The 21,786-nt window shown below is 42.8% G+C and overlaps 1 protein-coding gene across 6 annotated transcripts in view; it reads right to left on the reverse strand.

The window, feature by feature from the left end:
* The window catches only part of arid4b (AT-rich interaction domain 4B), a 166,339-nt gene extending 144,812 nt beyond the window's left edge, over positions 1-21,527 (reverse strand). For 3 of the 6 annotated variants that reach the window (XM_078205420.1, XM_078205422.1, XM_078205419.1), the window contains exons 1-2: positions 21,213-21,527; positions 154-264 (exon numbers count right to left, since the gene is read on the reverse strand). In XM_078205420.1, the coding sequence (XP_078061546.1) occupies positions 154-264; positions 21,213-21,218 (117 nt within the window). In that variant the 5' untranslated portion in view covers positions 21,219-21,527. The remainder of the gene's footprint in view (positions 1-153; positions 265-21,212) is intronic. The other 3 variants (XM_078205418.1, XM_078205421.1, XM_078205417.1) reach the window with 1 other exon arrangement.
* Positions 21,528-21,786: the final 259 nt, after the last annotated feature.

Below are 21,786 nucleotides of genomic sequence, written 5' to 3' on the forward strand. Positions count from 1 at the left end.
CTTGACTCTGAGAATTTGCATCCACCTTTACATTCCCTTCTTCGTATCATATTTAAATGGAGCACGAGTGTTATGAACACAAACACATTAAGCCAGGAAGGAGCGCTAGAGAAATGGAGGCACCATTGTCATAGCTACCATTGAGATACATACCTTAACTTTGACGAGCCTTTTTGCTGTCTTGATCTTGGCTTCACAGAACGCCCCTCTGTATTTAGCACTCACATCAGTTCCCACTGTCAGATACGGAGGCTCATCGATTGCCTTCAAAATTAAACAAAAGCAAATGTCAACATCAGGGATCTGGTCAGCCTTAGCGAAACAGTATTATGACATGTGTATAACACAGTGCACACTGCCTCTGCAGCAGCTCTCCCTGCTTGCAACGAGCAGGGAGAGAACAAATGAGAACATAATCTGGGCCCGCCAAGAATGGCGCAGTGCCAACAGCCTGCTGCAACCTGGGAGTGCCAGCTCCCCGTTCATCTCGACAGAATAGTCAAAGCAATAACTGAGAGCATGCAAGCTCAATTCCCTGTAGGTGAAAGTGGTAAACACTGCCTTACATTGCAAAGTGATTACACTCCACACAGTGTACAGCCACAACCTAAGCATGAGGAGTCACAGCAGTACTAGTCAAAACAAGCTCCACTACTGTGCAACACTGTATCGGTGAGCTTTGGAATCAATTGCTTATTGATATTTAGGTTTCTATTTAGTCGCCTGATAGAGAGGACATAGCCTCATGTCTCCTCCCCCCGACAGATGAAGTATTTTAACAAGACAAATGTTTCCTTCCCACCCACGATCTGCACTTGTTCACAAAGCTGTAAAATACGAGGGAAAATGCTATTTAACAATAACAAACAGTTTGGGGAAAGAGGCTGCATGCAAAAATCTTCAGTGTCTTTTGCACGCAATTCTTCAATGTCCACTCTAATGTCACTACGTTACACACGAATTACTTAAATCTCACTACCATCGGTGTTATAGCCTCTTTTCACAGAGAATGCTGGAAAACTAGAAACGTTCAATATAAGCTGCAGTTTGTTAATAATCTGAACAGAGTTCAGATGATGAGGAATATTAGAATTACCTATTAGCTGTCGGATCACTTTACCTGGGCTTGGTTGAATCTTCAGTATTCAGAATGGATGCAAACCATCACCGATACAGAAGATCATCCAAACTAAAGGATTATGCAAAAGCTAATAACGTAGCAAACATCACCCAGGAATTAATTGAAGCAGAGTACCTAAAAATTCTAACTGTGCTTTTGCTCTTTGCTCTCTTTTTTTTACTGTGAGCTTCAATCTTAAATAGATACCCAGATAGGGTCTGGTAACTCCAGGTTATACACTGACTGATTGCACAGCAACAAAGAAGCTGTGTGCTGCCTACAATAAGTCCACTCGGTTTCCGCACTGTCAGCTGTCAAGCTCAGAAGCCAGGATCCAAGGCTATCCAATTGATGTTGTGGAGTTGCATTTTTAACCTACTATACATGAGGGCAGGGTAATAACAATAAAAAGAAAAAAAGATGTCAGGGATTGCCCACTTTTGTGTTTGCCTCCCACACCTCCCACTTCAGAAGTTACATTTCACCCAAAATAACACCACAAACCTTCAATCGGGTAATCTGCGTTTCACCCAACAGAGAACTCTGTTCAAGACTGCCTTGAAATGGCCCCATTTATCGCTATGTTTGTTTAGATAACCCTGCTAATAAGCTTATAAAATTGCAAGATCTTGGATTGCAGAATATAAAGGCATTCGCTGGGTGTAACTTTTCAACACCGGTAGCATTCCATCTGATGTGAAAATTCAAAGCAACTTAATTGGTACTAAAAATGAAGGAAACTAAAAGAAGAAATATGTAATAGTGAATAAAACAGCTGACACTTTCCTTTGTGAAGACAGTTTTTTTGAATCTGAAATTGTGTCATTTATGGATTAAATTGATCACAGAGGAAATCTGAGGCTGTGGTATATTAAGATATGCACACTTCCCAATAAGCTAAAATCTGTGTCATCATCACCTAATGAAAAACCCTATCGGATATAACACGAGACACTCTGTCATATCAACATGAATCACAGCAAGAAGAACAGATGAATGGAACAGTCAAAAAAACAAACTTGCTGTCTCACTAAAAGCCATTTTCTAAAACCTCCGCATCTTCAGAAATGAGAACACAGCATGTTTAGCAATCATTCAAAACTGCAATTTGTGCACCTGTGTGTCCCAGGGCCAACCATCTTCAACTACTTAATCAATAACCTTCCCTCCATCATAAAGTCAGAACTGGGGATGTTCACTAATAATTGTACATTCAGCATCGCTCAGGACTCGGATACTGAAGCAGTTCATGCCCGTCTGCAGCAAGACCTGACAACATTCAAGCTTGGGCTGATAAGTGGCAAGTAATATTCATGCTACTCAAGTGTCAGGCAATGATCATCTCCAACAAGAGAGAATCTAACCATTGCCCCATGACACTCAATGACATTACCATCACTATCAGCATCCTGGTAGTTACCATTGAGCAGAAACTGAACTGAACCAGCTATATAATGACTGTGACTATAAGAGGTCAGAATCTGGGAATTTTGCAGAAAGTAACTCACCTCCTGAATCCCCAGACCTTGTCCACCAACTTCAGGGCATAAGTCAGGAGCGTGATGGAATAACCTCCACTTGCCTGGATGGGTGCAGCTCCAAACAACACTCAAGAAGCTTGACACCATCCAGATCAAAGCAACATATTTGATTAGCACCCCATCCACCACCTCCAACATGCACTCCCTCCACCACGCACACCAGTAACAGCCGTGTGTACCATTAACAAGATGCACTGCAGCAATTCACCGAGACTCTTTTGACAGCACCTTCCAAACCCACAACCTCTGCCACTTTGAAAGACAAGGGCAGCAGCTGCATAGGAATGCCACCACCTGCAGGTTCCCTTCCAAACCACTTGCCATCCTGATTTGGAACTAGAATTGCTGTTCCTTCACTGTTGCTGGGTTTAAAAATCTTGAAATCTTTCCTAACAGCATGAGTGCACCTATACCACAGGAGTGCAGTGATTCAAGACAGACCCTCAACACCACCTTCACAAGGACAAGAAAAATATCACTAGCCAGGGACATCCACATTCCGTGAAAGAATTTTAAAAATCGGATTGGAAATGGAGCACGCCTAAATGAAGAATTTTGACTGCTGATAGGTAAAGCTTGATCATGTAATGTTCAACATCTTTGACTGGAGTGTGCTAAGTCACAAAGAACAACTTGAGCTTTGCTGCAGTAAAAGGTCCCAAAGCCCTTCACAGGAGCATAGTCGGACACAATTCTTTCAGAAAATAGTCCAGGAACCATCCAACCTCTGAGCCCAAAAGAGTCTCACTATTAGTGAGAATCTGTTTCCTGTGCCAAATTTTCCAGAGGAATCCTTCCAGTAGAAACCTCTTCAAAAATACCATTCCAACGTTAAAAATGTATAATAAATTGCTGTTCTTCCATCCCCTTAATGTTCCTATCCAATATCACCAAAATGGAATTTGTCCACCACCGTTCAATATTAACTACAACGCACTGTCTCATAATAATGCACAATGCATATTATCGTCCCAATTTATAGAGCTTTATTTAAATTGTGGAACTTAGATAATCATGTTAGATCAGCAGTTCTGTCTCCTATATTGGTAGCCCCCCCCAGCTCAAGCTACATCATTAGTTACTCTGACTCTCAGTTGAATGGTCTTTGCTTATCTGTCATAGGTTCTGGATTTGGCAAAGAACTCACTTGCTGCCTCAGCTATGGCTCAGTTGGTAGCATCCTCATCAGGGTCATGGCTTGAAATCGCTTTCCAGAGACTTGAGTATAAAGTCAAGGTTAACACTCTGCTGCAATACTGAGGGAGAGCTGCACTCTCAGAAATAACACCTTTCATGTGAGACTTTAATCTAAGGCCTCATCTACTCTCTCAAGTGGATGTAAAAGATTCCACAGCACGAGTTGAAAAGCTGAGAGCTAACCCCATCCTCTTAAGTCAGCAAATAATTATCAACCAGCATGACCAAGTCATTAAATCTGGCCAGTTATGTTATTGCTATTTGTGGGGTCTTGTCGTGCACACATTGTTCACACAACAGTGAAAGTGACTAACTACTCTGTGGCCTGGGGCTCGGCTCCTCCCTCTGGATCCTGAACTTCCTAACCCACAGACTGCAATCAGTAAAGATAGGCAACAACACCTCCTCCATAATCATCCTCAATACCGGTGCCCCACAAGGCTGTGTTCTCAGCCCCCTTACTATACTCCTTAGACACCTATGACTGTGTGGCCAAATTCCCCTCCAATTCGATTTTCAAGTTTGCTGATGACACCACCATAGTGGGTCGGATCTCAAACAATGATGAGATGGAGGACAGGAAAGTGATAGAGAATCTGTTGAACTAGTGCAATGACAATAATCACTCCCTCAATGTCACAAAACAAAGGAGATAGTCATCGACTTCAGGAAGTGCAGTGGAGGACACACACCTGTCTACATCAATGGAGACAAAGTAGAAATGGTCGAGAACTTCAGGTTTTTAGGTGTCAGATCACCAACAACCTGTCCTGGTACATTCCCATACCAACGCTATAGTTAAGAAAGCCCCACCAATGCCTCTACTTTCTCAGAAGACTAAGGAAATTTGGCAAGACCGCAAGAAACTACAGAGGGTCGTGAAATGAAGCCTAGTTCATCACTCAAACCAGCCTCCCACCCATTGACTCCATCGACACTTCCCGCTGCCTCGGAAAAGCAGCCAACATAATTAAGGACCCCACGTACCCCGGACATACTCTCTTCCACCTTCTTCCATCAGGGAAAAGATACAAAAGTCTGAGATCATGTACCAACCAAGAACAGCTTCTTCCCTGCTGCCATCAGACTTTTGAATGGACTTACCTCGCACTAAATTGATCTTTCTCTACACCCTAGCTACGATATGCTTTGTCTGTATAGTGCGCAAGAAACAATACTTTTCACTGTATACTAATACATATGATAATAAGAAATCAAGTCAAATCAAAAAAGTACTTTGTTCGCAGTAGAGTTCTTCTGGCTGTCCTGAGATCTGAGATTGTGAAAAGTGATAAAGATACGAGAATTCCTTCTTTCTTTAAGCTAAAGGATTGCACTTTTCTGACTGGATGAAAGTTAAACAGTCACTGGTTACTGAGGTTAACAAATTAAATTTAATTATACTGTCCATGTTCCAGATTTTTATGTAGTTTCAGGATCCCACTATGAGATTCTACCTGCTGTGGAATTCTGTGTAAAATATACTTATATAGTGTAAACTTGCTTATATAGTTTGCTCTTGTAACAGTGAATTCAGGTATATAGAAAGCCTTCAGTTTCAGAATGATAACTTCCAGCCACAATATACAGTGTTTAATACCAATCCCCACTGCTCAAAATGTATAAAAGCTAACGTTTGCATGAAGTTCTGATACTCCTACTTAGGTTTTTAATTATTATTTTTAATAATTGTAACTTCACAATCTTTATCATTTGCAATCCATTTTCAAGTTGTCCGCCATTTCCAATATTTTAAAGTAAAGGGCAGTACTGTTTAATAAATATGGAACTATAAATTGATTCCAAGAACATTACAGGACAGAAATCCTGTTATTCTAATTTGTAAAGTGGAACAAGGGCACAGTAATGAGTCAAACACAAATAGCTCCTCCAAATCCAGTTAACTACTATACGTTTGGTAAGAAAAAGACTTGTAATTTTATGCACTTTTCATAACCTCAGGACATCCTACAGCACTTTACAACCATTGAAATGCAGGCACAGTGGTTAGCACGGCTGCCTCACAGCGCCAGGGACCCGAGTTCGTTTCAGGGCTTGGATCACTGTTTGTGCAGAGTCTGCACGTTCTCCCATGTCTGCGTGAGTTTCCTCCGGGTGCTCCGATTTCCTCCCACAGTCCAAAAGACATGCTGGTTAGGTGCATTGGCCATGTTAAATTCTCCCTCAGTGTATTGGCCATGCTAAATTCTCCCTCAGTGTGCCCGAACAGGCGCCAGAGTGTGGCGGCTAGGGGATTTTCACAGTAACTTTGTTGCAGTGTTAATGTAAGTCTACTTGTGACACTAATGAATAAACTTTAAACTTTGTTACAATGTAGAAAATGCAGTAGCCAGATTGTGCACAGCAAGCTGCCACAAACAGCAATAAGATAATGATGAAGCAATCAGTTTTGGTGATGCGTGTTGAGGCTTAAATACTGGTCTGAACACTGGGTGAAAGTCCAAAGCTGTGCAGATTAAGTCATGCTAAATTGCCCCTTAGTGTCAGGGCGACTAGCTAGGGTAAATACATGAGTTATGGGGATAGGGCCTGGGTGAAATTGTGGTCAGTGCAGACTCGATGGGCCAAATGGCCTCCTTCTGCACTGTAGAATTCTAAAGTTAAAGCTATCTTGTAAAGAAAACAAATCTTCTGATTCAGGGGAACACAGGAAGACAACATACCTACCACAAATAGGCTGATTTTACAACTGGCAGGCATATCTGCTAACTAAAATTACAATTTGAAGAATTGTGGATGGAACTACAGATACGTTCGTTTTTTAAAAAAAAGTTTTATTTATACTGCACATGGGCCGCAGATTGGTTTACATGATACGCCTTCAAAATACATTATTTACCTTGTTTCTTCTGAGCTACAGCACGCGGTTCAATGGTTAGCACTGCTGCCTCTCAGTGTCAGGGACCCGGGTTCAATTCTGGCCTCGGGTGTCTGTGTGGAGTTTGCACATTCTCCCCGTGTCTGCATGGGTTTCGTCCAGGTACTCCGATTTCCTTCCACAGCCCGAAGATGTGGGTTAGGTTGATGGGTCATGTTAAATTGTTTAGTGTCAGGGGAACAAGCAGGGCAAATCTGTGGCGTTACGATGATAGGGGTGGGGTTGTTGTCAGTGCAGGCTTGATAGGCCGAGTGACCTCCTTCTGCACTGTAAGGATTCTAATGTTCACTATTTAACAGAGGTGAGATCATGAGTGGTGAGCAATGTAATTTAACAAAGTAGGTGAGTAACAGTTGCATTAATTCAGACCCCACATATTACTGGGTTTTATTTTTCCAGACATAGCATTTTAATAGACACTGGGGCAGAGGAACATAAGACAGGATGAAGATGAGCATGTGTCATTTTCCTTTCTAACTATTATTTCTGTTATTTGCTAAGCATACAACACACACAATTATATATAAATAATATTCAAAATCCATACAACTAAAAATCAAAAGATATTCAAACTTTAAGGGCACAAAACAAAGTTCAATAAAAATAAATAAGGGTGACCTGATATCAGTTTCAAAGCACACTTCCTATTCAGCCCAATCTACACTGCACGGTGTAGAAACTGCAGTTTAGTGTAATGTCAGCCATAAATATTAGCTGCCAGAAGAGTCAAGGATTTCTCAAGTCTACACACTCATATCTGCTGACAGACACAGAATATCTTCTTCAACAATTCTCTCGTCCTGTCTCAATGTGACCTGTATCCAAGCCGATCATTAAGATTAGCATACAGTATCACAAGTTGTAAAGTGATCTGACCACATAATTCAGACTAAATAGCAGGAAGTTTCCAATTCTGGACACACAGGCCTAGCTACATGGACAACAGGCTGATTTAGGTGTGAACAGATTGCAAGTGTATACTTTACACAGATTCAGTAATAACAGAATAGGGAGACCATGCATCTTTTTCTGATAAAATCCTTCAAAGGCAAAATATTGCAGCATGCAACAGTCTGCGCCAGTAATACGTTACTGGCAACTTTAGAAAGATAAACACACAATTCCAAAATGCCAAATCACTGCCTGCCTTTATTCCAATTGATGAAGAAACCTCGGAACACAGAAGTAGTTGCCTGATTGTTAACAGACTGCTGACCTTCACCTAGAGAAATCAACACCTTTCAAAAGCCTACTGTTTTCATGAGGATTCCAATGCTGATCAAATGGGCTATATTTTTTTTACCTGGATTTTAAAGAATTCAGATCACGCAAAATTCCAATTAAAGCACTTATTTTTAGCAAATCAATTAGGGTGAGTCCCTGGATTCAACTCATTTAAAAAAAACTTTGCAACAACCCTTCCAGTCAGAGTCCTGCAAGTTCACATCACATCACTCACAAAGTCCTTTCCACAACACAAGAGACCAGCGATGTTCTGCATTTTGCAAATATGATGAAAACTTGTGCATGTCCAATTATAAAGCCAAAGAGATAAAAATTCAAAAACTGAGTATTTATCGGAATTATACCAAAAGGTGCTCAATCGTTTTCAAAACTGGTTTTCCAAGACCTGGGATTATGATATGATTTAGATTCTTCCATCTGCCCATATATCTATCGTTCCACACAATACAGTTTCCAGACAGCTATCCCTACAAATGAACCTACTATCTTTTCTGATTAAGAATTCCCTCTCAAACTTGCACTTGATAAAATCGAAAATAAAATAAATGACAATTTGCTGACTAATTTGACTATCATGGGATTTAAAGGTAAAGCATAAGGTTTGTTGGATCGACAGGATTTCCTTCCATACAATCAGACGTCTTTCCCAAAATCTCATTCAGAAATCACCCAAAAGTAAAGTTTATTGATTAGTGTCTCAAGTAGGCTTACATCAACACTGCAATGAAGTTACTGTGAAAATCCCCTAATCACCTCACTCTGGCGCCTGTTCAGGTATACGGAGGCAGAATTTAGCACAGCCAATGCACCTAACCAACACGTCTTTCAGATTGTGGAAGGAAATTGGAACACCCGGAGGAAACCCACTCAGACATGGGGAGAACATGCAAACTTCACACAGACAGTGACCCAAGCTGGGAATTGAACTCTGGTCCCTGGCGCTGAGAGGCAGCAGTGCTAAGCACCACGTCCAGTAGGATGTACAGAATAGCTTTACAGCGAGCATCATTTCATGACACAGTACAGGATAACTGAAAACATTATGTTTCCTCTTAGTGAAGGAACAGGCTGGTGGTTCTAGCACTCTCCAAACTTCAAGGGTTTCAAATTATCCAACACAGGCAAAAAGAACCACTTTACAATGAATTGTGTTATCTTTATCAATATGGCCACCTCTACTAAGGGTACAAACCCTTGGAATACAGTTCAACAGCAATCAGCAACCACCAGTTTTATACCTTTACACACATATCAGTTGGGATCAATTGACAGCTCCCTTCTGTGGTTGCAGGGTACTGAGGTTAATTGCAGTAACCCATTTGTTATTCTAAAATCAGATAACAGAAACCATGATCTTCTGAAATAAAAATAGAAAATGCTGGAAATCCTCGACAGGGCAGGCAACCTTCACAGGTGCGTCAGATTGTTAATAGTATGATTAAGAATATAGAGGTGGAGGCCATTGAATGATTAGGTACCTTGAACACATATAAACAGAGACCTAGCCTCCTCCAGGTGTGGTGATCTTCAGATTAAATCACCATCAATCAGTGCCTATGGTGATGGCACGGTGTCACAGTGGTTAGCACTGCTGCCTCAAGCGCCAGAGACCTGGGTTCAATTCTGGCCTCGGGTCACTGTCTGTGTGGAATTTGCATTCTCCCCGTCTTTGCATGGGTTTCCTCCGGGTGCTCCGATTTCCTCCCACAGTCCAAAGATGTGCGGGTTAGGTTGATTGGCCATGTTAAATTGCCCCTAGTGTCAGGGGGATTAGCAGAATAAATGTGTGGGTTACAGAAATAGGGCCAGGGTGGGATTGTGGTCGGTACAGACTCGATGGGCCAAATGACCTCCTTCTGCACTGTAAGGCTTCTAAAAAAAGAGAGAAAATGCTGGAAAATCTCAGCACGTCTGACAGCATCTGGTGACATTACCGTTTTACCCTTACTTTCTTTAAATTAAAAACAAGTTTGGTAAAATTCTCCAGTGAGGACTAAAGTAGGAAAGGACACCCTAACTTTCCAGAGAAGGGCACGAAAATATATGAATGGGAAACCCTGGGCAGGATTGGAAGCATCCAGTTCTGCACGTATTCCAAGAAAGTGCAGGAAAAGTAACAATGCAGTCGGGGTCCCACAGCATCATTTCATAACATCAGGATGTGTCGATGTTCATACCCGAAATTTGTACATTTCTGCTTTGCAGAAGAAACCCCGCAGAAACTTGCAATAGTTTTCTGTCTCAGTCCAGCTCTGGCGAAAGGGCAGGAGTTCCCACGGGGATGGTAAATGGTAAGAACCGGACACACAAATTCCAAATGTGCCCTTCCAAATTTATTAGCGGGACCTAGTGGAGGGAAATTACCCAGACCACCAACTGCAGCCGTTCATAGAATCCTACAACGCAGAAGGGGGCCATTCCGCTCATCGAGTCTGCACCGGCCACAACCCCACCCAGACCCTATCCACATAATCCCATGCATTTACCCTAGCTAGTTCCCCTGACATTAAGGGGAAATTTAGCATGGCCAATTCACCTAATCCACATATCTTTGGACTGTGTGAGTAAACTGGAACACCCGGAGGAAACCCACGCAGACAGGGGGAGAATGTGCAAACTCCACACGGACGGTGACCCAAGCCGGGAATTGAACCCGGGTCTCTGGTGCTGTGAGGCAGCAGTCCCGTGCCGCCCCACTGTGCCACCCCATTGTGCCACTGTTTGCCAGGTACGCCGGCACTGCCCATGGACTTCCTGAACTCCATATACCCTCTTCCACTTTCCATGTCCAATGAGAAACAAGAATGGTTTTTTCTATTAGTCACATTATTTCCTGCCCATTGGTGTTTTACAACTTCTAAGATGTAGCCATGAATTCTCACAGGAATGTTTGGCAAATGATTATATGGCTGAGCCAGAGCCACTGGGAGTGAAGCAGAAGTGGTTTGGTGATTTATTTCTCTATGCGCAGAAAGGGTTGCTCAACACGCTGAGGGATTACCGACCTTTGTCTGTTACATTCTTAGACAATTGGAGCATTCGCCTTTGGCAAGGTTTCCCTATGACCATTCCAATCTGTTAGTTCTCATTAATTGTTCTGCCCCCTACATTCCACTTTTCCCTGGTTTGATAATTCATTTAGCACTTTCAATATCTAATAACGTCCAGTTATGATGAAGGTTCAGCTCCCTGAAACATTTCCTCTATTGTTTCTCCATCCACAGATGATGCCTGTCCTGTTGAATATCTGCAGCATTGGCTGATTTTGTTTTAATCATAAGTTATATAGGAGCAGAATTAGGCCATTTGGCCCATCACGTCTGCTGCACCATTCAATCATGGCTGATAAGTTTCTCAATCCCATTCTCCTACCTGTTACTCATCTTTGATCCCCTTACCAATCAAAAACCTATCTATCTCTGTCTCAATGACCTGGCCTCCATGGCCCTCTGTGTAATGAATTCCATAAACTCACCACCCGCTGGCTGAAGAAATTCCTCTTCATCGCGCTTCGAAAGGGTCGTTCCTTTACTCTGGGCTGTGCCCTTGGATCCTCGTCTCTCCTACTAATGGAGACATCTTCCTCACGCCCACTCTATCCAGGCTTTCAGTATTGTCAGAGTTACATTGGATTAAGTACATTTCTTCCTCATATTATTTGGCAAGAATATTAACAGGTTTATTTACTTAGACTGGGTTGGAGTTTCAGATAAGAACAATTTGTATCTATGCATGAAGAACAGTTTCCTCAGAGTTCCTCATCTATCCTTGAATATTTATCAGAAGAAAGGTTAGCCCATTTTGGGTGGGAAGGATCCCAGAATATGTCCAATTAACGTGAGGGCTCTGTGCAATTCAGGGTTTCTGATCTCCGACCCCAGATTGGCCCATTCCAAATCGAGGGAGTTTCCAAACACAGAGGGTTTCCCCTCGTCCCTGGTGGGATGGGCCACTGTTCAATAACCAACCTCAAAAGCGGGAGACATACAAATTCTGGTCTGGTCCAAGTGAAGTGACATTGTGCAAATCTGGGTTGTAAGATCTTCCCCGGATTGAGAGACTCTGCGCACAGAAGCAGACCCAGGTGTCACATTACCGTTGTTGGCAAGATGCTGCCCACAGTGTCTCCTTCATTTATGAACCTTCCCAGTGAGAAATGCAGACTTAAAAAAAACGAAAAAGTACTGAAACCTTTAATGGAAAACACTTCTAAATTGTATACATTTTGAATAAAAATATTGTATTTCACATGCAAACTGAGATAATGCTTCCATCGAAAAGCCAATGAAAGTTGCATTAGATAATGCCTTGATGTGCTTTTATAAGGTTTTAGCGATAAAAGGCTTTTACTTGAGGGCAGCTCAGTTGGAGAATATCAAGAAGTGCGTCTCAAAACTTTTTATAGTATGAAGGTGTGCCGTGACAGATAAAACGCTGGGAACCACTCCGTTTAGGCTAATAAGACTTGTGGCTCAGGGTTTAGCACAGCAGCTTGGAAATGAAGATGTGACAGTGCACTCCTGCACGGTAGGAAATGGATCCTGAAAATTTTCTAGGCTGCATTGGCACACTTGTGGGAATGTAGGTCAAATAAAAGCTGCACTTTTATTTTTGCAGGGAGAAAATTTTCAGCTTTCGAACCCGCCTAAAGAGGCAACTGATGTAGAAAGGAAATAAAATCTAGATACTGCAGGTGCCGTAAATCTGAAATGAAACCAGAAAATGCTGGATAAACTCAGCAGGTCTGGCAGTACCTGTGTAGAAGCAGAGTTAATATTTCAGGTCTAAATGACCCTTCCACAGAAAGGAAGGTGTGGAAATTAAACAATTATGTTAATAGATTGAATAATGTAAAGTATTTTATGGTTAGATGTGCCCCGCATGAAACTGAAAGCAGGTCCAGTTCTACTCAAACAGCTTTATGAAGCACGTCGGTGATTTTCTCTGGGGAATTTGAGAATTTCTTATATAGGTGAAAGAAGAGTTTAAGATTGGAAGTCAGACTTCTGGGACCGACATGGTGGCACAGTGGTTAGCACCACTGTCTCACAGTGCGAGGGACCCGGGTTCGATTCCCAGCTTGGGTCACTGTCTGTGCAGAGTCTGTGTGAGTTTCCTCCAGGTGATCCGGTTTCCTTCCACAGTCCGGAAGACGTGCTGGTTCGGTGATTTGGCCATGCTAAATTCTCCCTCAGTGTACCCGAACAGGTACCAGTGGGTGGCAACTAGGGGATTTTCAGAGTAATTTCATTGCAGTGTTAATGTAAGCCTACTTGTGATAATACATAAATAAACTTAAACTCAGACATAATGCAGAATTGATCCGGAGTAACCGTGAATCAACACTTTTATCTAGAAAATGTTTCTCGTATCCAATTAAATCATGCTAGGTCATCACAGAAAGATGTTACATCTAAAGAAAAGTCAAAGCAGTTAAAAAGTTTGATTGGAAATGAACTCCATCAAGATGCCAGTTCTGATGTATTGGAACAATGCACTTTGGTGCTTTCACATGATACAGGCGATGTTTTACGGGTAAATAAAATCTTTAAAAAATAAGGAATGCTTGTATTCAAGTTTCTAGTCTTGGGAGGACAAGGAGGACACAAAATTAGTCAATTTTGGTGATGTTTTTCATGTCCGCTTTCCAGTTTTATCAAATTATTGGCGGGTGAAAATGTTGTCCTTTGTGCTGGGAAGCTGATCAAATAAAAGGGTGGTTAAAAGTACTTTAGCCGTGGAAACACCAAGTTTCGCTTATAGAAACAATCAAAATGGGGTCTTACTTGTCAAATATTCAATATAAAAGGGAGGTTTGAGAATAGTTTGCATATTTAATATAAGATAATTGCTCCAAGTAATAATGTACAGAATGTGACCTAGCGTAAGAGATACTAGACAGAAACGTTAAGTCTAATAGGTTAATGTAAGTCATCAGCTGTTGATTGCTGTAGCAAAAGGAATGTTTGCACAAAGACCATTGTAGTTCCTGGAAGTGGAGATGATGTAGCGCAGTATGATGTAGCGCAGTATGATGTAGTGTTCAGAATATGGAAAGTCATTATTTTTCTCTCTCCTTCAATTTGTTCTGGAACATTGTTTGTGTTCCAAAGCTTTGATTTAAGGGTGGAACAGTTGATAGTGTGTTAATTGTATTGTTAAAATGTGAAAGGCACTGAATAATTAAGTACCCTGAGCACAGAGAAAGATTTCTGGGACACTGGATGTTCAGGAGGAGGCAGCCATAATTTTGCAACTTGCAAATTAATCTAGTATGAAGTAAAAGTTGGCATCTGGTTTCCTACTTCACAATCTGGCTATCAGAAAGTTAACACAGGCCTGAGCATTTCCAACATTTTCTGTTCTTTCAGATTTCCAGTACTTGGATCTTCTGGTCTTATTTAGGTTGACATTCCAGCGCATTGCTAATGGAGTGGCACACTGTCAAATGCCACTTTTCGGGTGAGATGTTAAACCAAGACTCTGTTTGCTATCTCGGGCAGGTGTAAAGGATGCAATGCCACAGCATTTGAAGATGAGAAGTAAAGTCTTCCTAGTGTCTTGACCAGTATTTAACCAATATCACTAAACAGAAGAAATCCAGTTACTATCATACTGGTAAATTTGAGACATTGCTGTGCACAAATTGACTAAACTTCAAAAAGTATTTCATTAGCTTTGGAACGTCCTGAGGTAATGAAAAGCGTATCTTTCTCTTACACCAGGTTCTGCACTTGTCAATCAAATTAACAAATGCTTCCAGTGTTGCAGTTACTGGACCAAAGTACCTCGGTTGGAACTTGAATGCCAGTTCACATTCAAGATCTCAACTGCAGAGAAGTTTGCCTACTCAGTCCAGATTTACAGCAGAAGAATTCATTTCCTTTTTATTCAAGTGCTTCCCAAATGTCAAAGAGCGCTGCTGTCATCCATACAGATCACTTGTCACAGTGCCCAAATCTCATTCTGCAAACTCAAATGGGCAGTGTGGATTTGGGACTCAGAAGAAGGTACAATACCAACAAGAGAATATTGTGGCACTGCATTTCCTTCAATTTGGGAGCATCTTTCATATTTGTGTCAAGAAATAGATACCTGCCTGATTAGTAGAGTTCAGGAGCTAAAGTCCCATATGCCCCAGGGGTTTCCGTGCAAACCGAGAGTGGGCTGCATATACGCCGTTCTGTGTTGAGAGCTTTTTGGACTGGGGACAAGTAATACATAGTGTGCCTGTGAGGGGGCAGAAAAAGGTGCAAAAACCAAGTCACGGTTACCAATAGATAGGCATCATAATGAGAGGAGTCCTGGGAGAGGGAAAGGTCCCAGAAAAGTAAAGGAAAATGGGGAGAGGGAATGCAGGAAGAGAGAGAGAGGGGCCTGGGGAAGATGCCACCTGGAGAAACCACGAGGGAGAGGAGCAAACGAGGCTACAGCTAGTGAGGGCTTGGGAGAAGCTGTGCAGAGTCAAGATGCCGTCAACTGCCAGTTTCCAGATGCAATTTTACAACTCATCCGCTTCATCCTGGACCACAATATCTTCACCTTCAACAACCAGTTCTTCATCCAGACACACGGAACAGCCATGGGGACAAAATTCGCACCTCAATATGCCAACATCTTCATGCACAGGTTCGAACAAGACTTCTTCACCGCACAGGACCTTCAACCGATGCTATACACTAGATACATCGATGACATTTTCTTCCTTTGGAGTCATGGTGAGCAATCACTGAAACAACTATATGATGACATCAACAAGTTCCATCCCACCATCAGACTCACCATGGACTACTCTCCGGAATCGGTTGCATTCTTGGACACACGCATCTCCATTAAGGACGGTCACCTCAGCACCTCACTGTACCGCAAGCCCACGGATAACCTCACGATGCTCCACTTCTCCAGCCTCCACCCTAAACACGTAAAAGAAGCCATCCTCTACGGACAAGCCCTCCGAATACACAGTATCTGCTCGGATGAGGAGGATCGCAACAGACACCTCCAGACGCTGAAAGATGCCCTCATAAGAACAGGATATGGCGCTCGACTCATCGATCAACAGTTCCGACGCGCCACAGCAAAAAACCCCACCGACCTCCTCAGAAGACAAACACGGGACACGGTGGACAGAGTACCCTTCGTTGTCCAGTACTCCCCCGGAGCGGAGAAGCTACGGCATCTCCTCCAGAGCCTTCAACATGTCATTGATGAAGACGAACATCTCGCCAAGGCCATCCCCACACCCCCACTTCTTGCCTTCAAACAACCGCACAACCTCAAACAGACCATTGTCCGCAGCAAACTACCCAGCCTTCAGGAGAACAGTGACCATGACACCACACAACCCTGCCACAGCAACCTCTGCAAGACGTGCCGGATCATCGACACGGATGCCATCATCTCACGTGAGAACACCATCTACCAGGTACACGGTACATACTCTTGCAACTCGGCCAACGTTGTCTACCTGATACGCTGCAGGAAAGGATGTCCCGAGGCATGGTACATTGGGGAAACCATGCAGACGCTACGACAACGGATGAATGAACACCGCTCGACAATCTCTTCCTGTGGGGGAGCACTTCAGCAGTCACGGGCATTCAGCCTTGGATCTTCAGGTAAGCGTTCTCCAAGGCGGCCTTCACGACACACAACAGCGCAGAGTCGCTGAGCAGAAACTGATAGCCAAGTTCCGCACACATGAGGACGGCCTAAACCGGGATGTTGGATTTATGTCACATTATCAGTAACCCCCACAGCTTGCCTCCTGATCTTGCAGAATCTTACTAGCTGTTCTGTCTGGAGGCAATACACATCTCTTTAACCTGTGTTTCATGTTCCCTCCACCCACATTATCTGTACCTTTAAGACCTGGCTGGCTGTAGAGATTTGCATTCTAATTAGTATTCTGTAACTTGATGTTCTCTGTGCACTGTTGGAGAACAGATTTTCACTCCATCTGACGAAGGGGCAGCGCTCCGAAAGCTTGTGGTATTTGCTACCAAATAAACCTGTTGGACTTTAACCTGGTGTTGTGAGACTTCTTACAGAGTCAAGAAGAGCAGAAAAGGTTGGTGATTCTGTGCTCTGGGCTGTTGGAACAAAGGTAACCTTTTGGAGCAGCGGTGTTCTGCTCAGCAAGCTGGAAGGCTGGAGTTGGTGCTGAGCACAGACAGAATCAGGGGAATTAATTCTCAGGAGATTGACATCCTGAGAGCTGAGCAGTTATTGAAGCAGCCTGAATCAGAGCAACTTTGAGGCATTTCAGAGACTTGACCTTCAAAAATGAAAAGTTTGGAATCCTTCATTAGGGAGACAGTTTTAAAAAGATTGTGTAACTTGGTGGATACTGGTGTCTGGGCATGTCGCTGAGAAACCCATGAGATCAGTTTTGGTTGCTTCTGCCAGTTATTGTGCAGTGTGGTGTGTTTGACCACAGTTTGCCTTTTGCGAGATGTGAGCATCGCTGACAAGGCCAGCATTTGTCACTCATCCATATTTGTCATTGAATGGAGTGGCTTTCTAGGCCATTACAGAGGGCAATTAAGAGTTAACCACATTACTATGAAGTCACATGTCAGCCAGAGCAGGTAACAAGGGCGGATTTCTATCCCTTCATGACATTAATGAACCAGATGGGTTTTTATGACAAGCAATGATAGCTTCATGATCAACGTTGCTGAGATGAACTCTCAATTCCAGATTTATTAACTGAATTTAAATTGCACCAACTGCTGCGGTGGGATTTAAACTGTGTCCCCTTTGGGTTCTATTACCATTCCACCATCATCTTTCCCTTTCCTGGGTGTTACCTACAAGGAGATATTGCCAAGTTATTTTACTTTTCTGACCTTGTATGATTTTGTTCAAAAATTATGGAATCTTGTATTTTATTCTCTTTGCAAATATCCAAGATCTCAAACTTTGTCTACTTTAAACATAAGGTTACTGGCCCTGCCAGATCGTAACATTCGTTTTGGAGTGTGGTCAGGATTCTAACATTTGTAGTGTCAGATTCACTTGGTTGGTCACACACCCAGTTCCAGCTAAAAGTCTGGGTCATGGATTTGTTTCCCACGCTGGAACCTGAATTTATTATCGAAGCTGGCCATTCCTGAAGAGCTGAAACAGAATCAGAGAGCAACTCAGAAGGCATCCACTGGGCCTGTCGCGTGCATAATGGCTCTCTGCAAGAGCATCAGCTGCCTCGATTGTGCCCTCGTGCTCTGTGGTAGGATTTGTGATGTGGTTTAAACACATGGCCTTTGGCTCCGATTAAGGCTGGCTAATGTCCCTTTACCTTTCCCACAAACAGCAATGAGATAATGTCCAGAAACTAGTTGAAGGATAACCATGAAATGGGGAGAACTCCCCTGTTGCCCTTAAAATAACGCCAAGGATCTTTTACATCCACCAGAGAAAGCAGACAAGCACCTCAGCTTAACACCTCACCTGAAGGACTGATCCAACAGTGCAGCACTCCTTCAGTTACTACGCAGAAATGGCAGCCTGGATTTTATGCTCAAATCTCTGGAGCAGGACTTAAAACCCCAACCAGAGTATGACTGAGTGAGCCATGGCTGACACATTAGCTTCAATATGTCTCTGAACAAGACAACTAAAATATCTCTGCAGCTGGAAAAATGCCCCTACACAAATGACCCTTCTAAGGAGATATATCAGAAACATAAGGTGCAATTATAATGCTTGACAAATATTGAAGCTAACCACAAAACTCTCTGTAGGTCGAAGTTCAGCAGGACAAGCTGAACAATCAAACCACCAAGAGTACTTCCAATTCAAAACCAAAAGACTTTTCTGTTCAAAGGGACCTTCCTAGACATGAAAATCTATCAAGGGTATTTATTTCTGTGACTTAAACCCAGTTTAACCCACAGACTTTAACCCACAGCACCTTTGAAGATCATATGACATTGCACACCACTTTAATTTAACACCTGCAGCAACAGCACACTGATCTTTCCCACTCAATCTTAAACATTAAAATAATTCAACTGTTTTGTTAACAATGATGGGCATTCGGCCCTTTTAATTTTCTGGATGTTTTCCTGTAGTTGTGCACTTCCTCAAACAATATCTTGCATTTATACCGTGCCTTCAACAGAGTAGAAGATCAAGGCGTTCACAAGAGGCATCAAGGTTCACAAGAGCATTATCAAACAAAATTTGATATTGAACCATGAGGTAATATTTGGGCAGGTGACCTAAAGTTTGGTCCAAGAGGTCGGCTTGAATGAGCATCCTACACAGCGAGCAAGAGGCTAAGATTTTAACAGGGAATGCCAGGGCTCAACAACTAAAGGCATGGCCAGCAATGGTAGAGCAATTAAAATTGGAGTTGAACAAGAGGCCAAAATTAGAGGAATGTAGAGTAATTGAAGGGTTGTAGGTCTACAGGAGGTTAGAGATAGGGAAAGACAAGGCAATGAACTCAAGGATGAAAATTTTTAAATCCAGATGTTGCTGGACAGGAACTGATGTACATCAGTGGACTGTGCAAGCTCGACATTGTGTTGCTTTCTGTCTCTTTTGCCCCTACAGGGGTACAGAGGGTAGCAGGAATAAACAGGCATTCACTCAGTGCCTCTCATGATGAGAGGGGCTGTAGTAAGTAACTCCCTCTATTGATGAGGGTGGCATGGTTGTGATTAGTCAACTCGTCCCGAGAATTGTAAATATAAAAGAACTTCGGAAAACAACATGGGGTTTCTCATGAGTATCCTTACCGCAGTACTGAGATAGAGGTCAGAAAGTACCTGGAACCTCCTTCTGCAGATTAAAAAATACATTTCTGCAAGGCCATTCACAGTCGCAGAACATCCGCAAGTGTTTCACAAGCAAAGTACTTGTGAAGTAGAATCACTGTTTGAAAGAAGGAAATACGGCAGCCAGTTGCCCAGCACAAGCTCCCACCACCATGAACGTATTAATAGGCAAATAATCTGTTTTAAGGTGTGGGAACTGATTTGAATCCACAACCTTCAGAAGAGAGTGTTGCAGCTGAACACAGGCAGTCCCTCCAATACACTTCAGCGGAATACACTCTGACCTTCAAGCCATTCTTACCCCCTCTCCGATTACAAACACCACCCTGATCTACAAGCCACTGCAGTTGTTTCAGCCAAGGGTAATGGACCCCTTCCTCTGGAGAGCGGAAGCTTTATCCCCGTCAGATTTTTACTACTATCATTTATATATAAATATATTAAATTCATGTGAATAACATAGCTGCTGTATCATTCATCCTTCGCTGATTCAGCCAAGGATAATTGTGTGCTAAATTCAAATCATCACGGATCAAAAAACTTGCCTTGTGTATTAATCAGAATTTCCAAAAAAAAATAACTGAGAAGCTTAAAATCTGTGAAGGCGACATGAGGGATCGTGTACCGCCGCTTTACCGCACTGACTGGAAGTAAACATGGAATGCAACAGCCAATTTGACGAGCTGATTTAACAATAGCTAAGAACTGCCATTTTTTTTGCAAAGCTCAGCTAAACCGAAACTAACCTCAAGTAATCATTTTTTTCTAGCATTCAAGCCGTGGTCCTTGCATTTACTCTGATTCGCCTGCTCTTAAAACAAGTTAATTCGAGCGGATTCAATGCACGGTTTGCACACACAACAAAACCGAAATTTCCTGCATCGTTAGAGAAGCTTCGCCTCTTAGAGAAAAAACGTTTTGCGGTATCGCAAAAAAAAACTATCGAGCCGTTTGAAAGCAAGCTGGAGAAGACTGCAGCTAAAACGCTGACGGCTGTAAACCCGACAGAAAAATCCACACAGGAGATTTCTCCCCTCTTATTTAAAAAGAAAAAAGATCAAATATTTCAAACTCTAACATGGCACACACACGGTTGCAGAAACAAAACACACCGATCCTTGCAATCATTCCATCGCAATTGCCATGGCTTTAAGGGGGTTGGAAGTTAAAGGAATATAACCGTGTCTATGCAATCCTCTCTTGTCCAGTTTTAATGTTTGCCGCACTAAATAAGCAGTTTGTATTAGCTGTCGCTTTGTTTGCAGCAGACTCCCAACTACACTGAATACATATCTGCAGGGGGAAAAAATTCCGGTATCACAAGAAGGCGACTTAACTCGACACCAGAAAAACCCTTAAACTGCGAGACCGAGCGATTAATCTGTCCGCACAAAATGTACAGTACATTGATTTTTTTTGGTTACCTTCATGTTGATTCCAAATGTGGCAAATCGCCGACCGAAGCAGGAAAAGTCACACCTAAAGAGAGAAAAGGGGACACACAAAAAAAAAATCCGTTTGGAAAAAGAAGTGATCGACGTCTCTTTTCAGTGTACAGCCCCCTCCCCGGAATCATGAATGGCAGTCGAGGCAGTGCCAAGACAGAATCATCTTTTGTAAGTGGCCATACGATTTCTCCTCGCTTTCCATGCAAATGCCACCCTCGGCCGGCACATACACACCGGCAGAGGGAAAGGTAAATGAATGGCGGCGGATGGATTGAAACAACACCGGATCAGGAGGGGTTATAGCGTGCGGCTCAGGGCGATGGAGCTGGTGCCTTTCCCCACCCCCCCAAACAACATCGCTCTAGTTCTTTCAATGACGCCATTTCAGGCACAGACCCAAAGTTACACACGGATTGCATCGGTACCGCTGCTCAAACACTGACCCGAGACGAGAGAGTGGAAAGGGGTGGGCTAGTGGTGGAAAGGGGTGGGCGAGCGGGGCAAAGGGGTGGGCGAGCGGGGCAAAGGGGTGGGCGAGCGGGGCAAAGGG

The sequence above is a fragment of the Mustelus asterias genome, unplaced genomic scaffold, assembly GCF_964213995.1.
Source record: "Mustelus asterias unplaced genomic scaffold, sMusAst1.hap1.1 HAP1_SCAFFOLD_745, whole genome shotgun sequence".
NCBI classification, from domain to species: domain Eukaryota; kingdom Metazoa; phylum Chordata; class Chondrichthyes; order Carcharhiniformes; family Triakidae; genus Mustelus; species Mustelus asterias.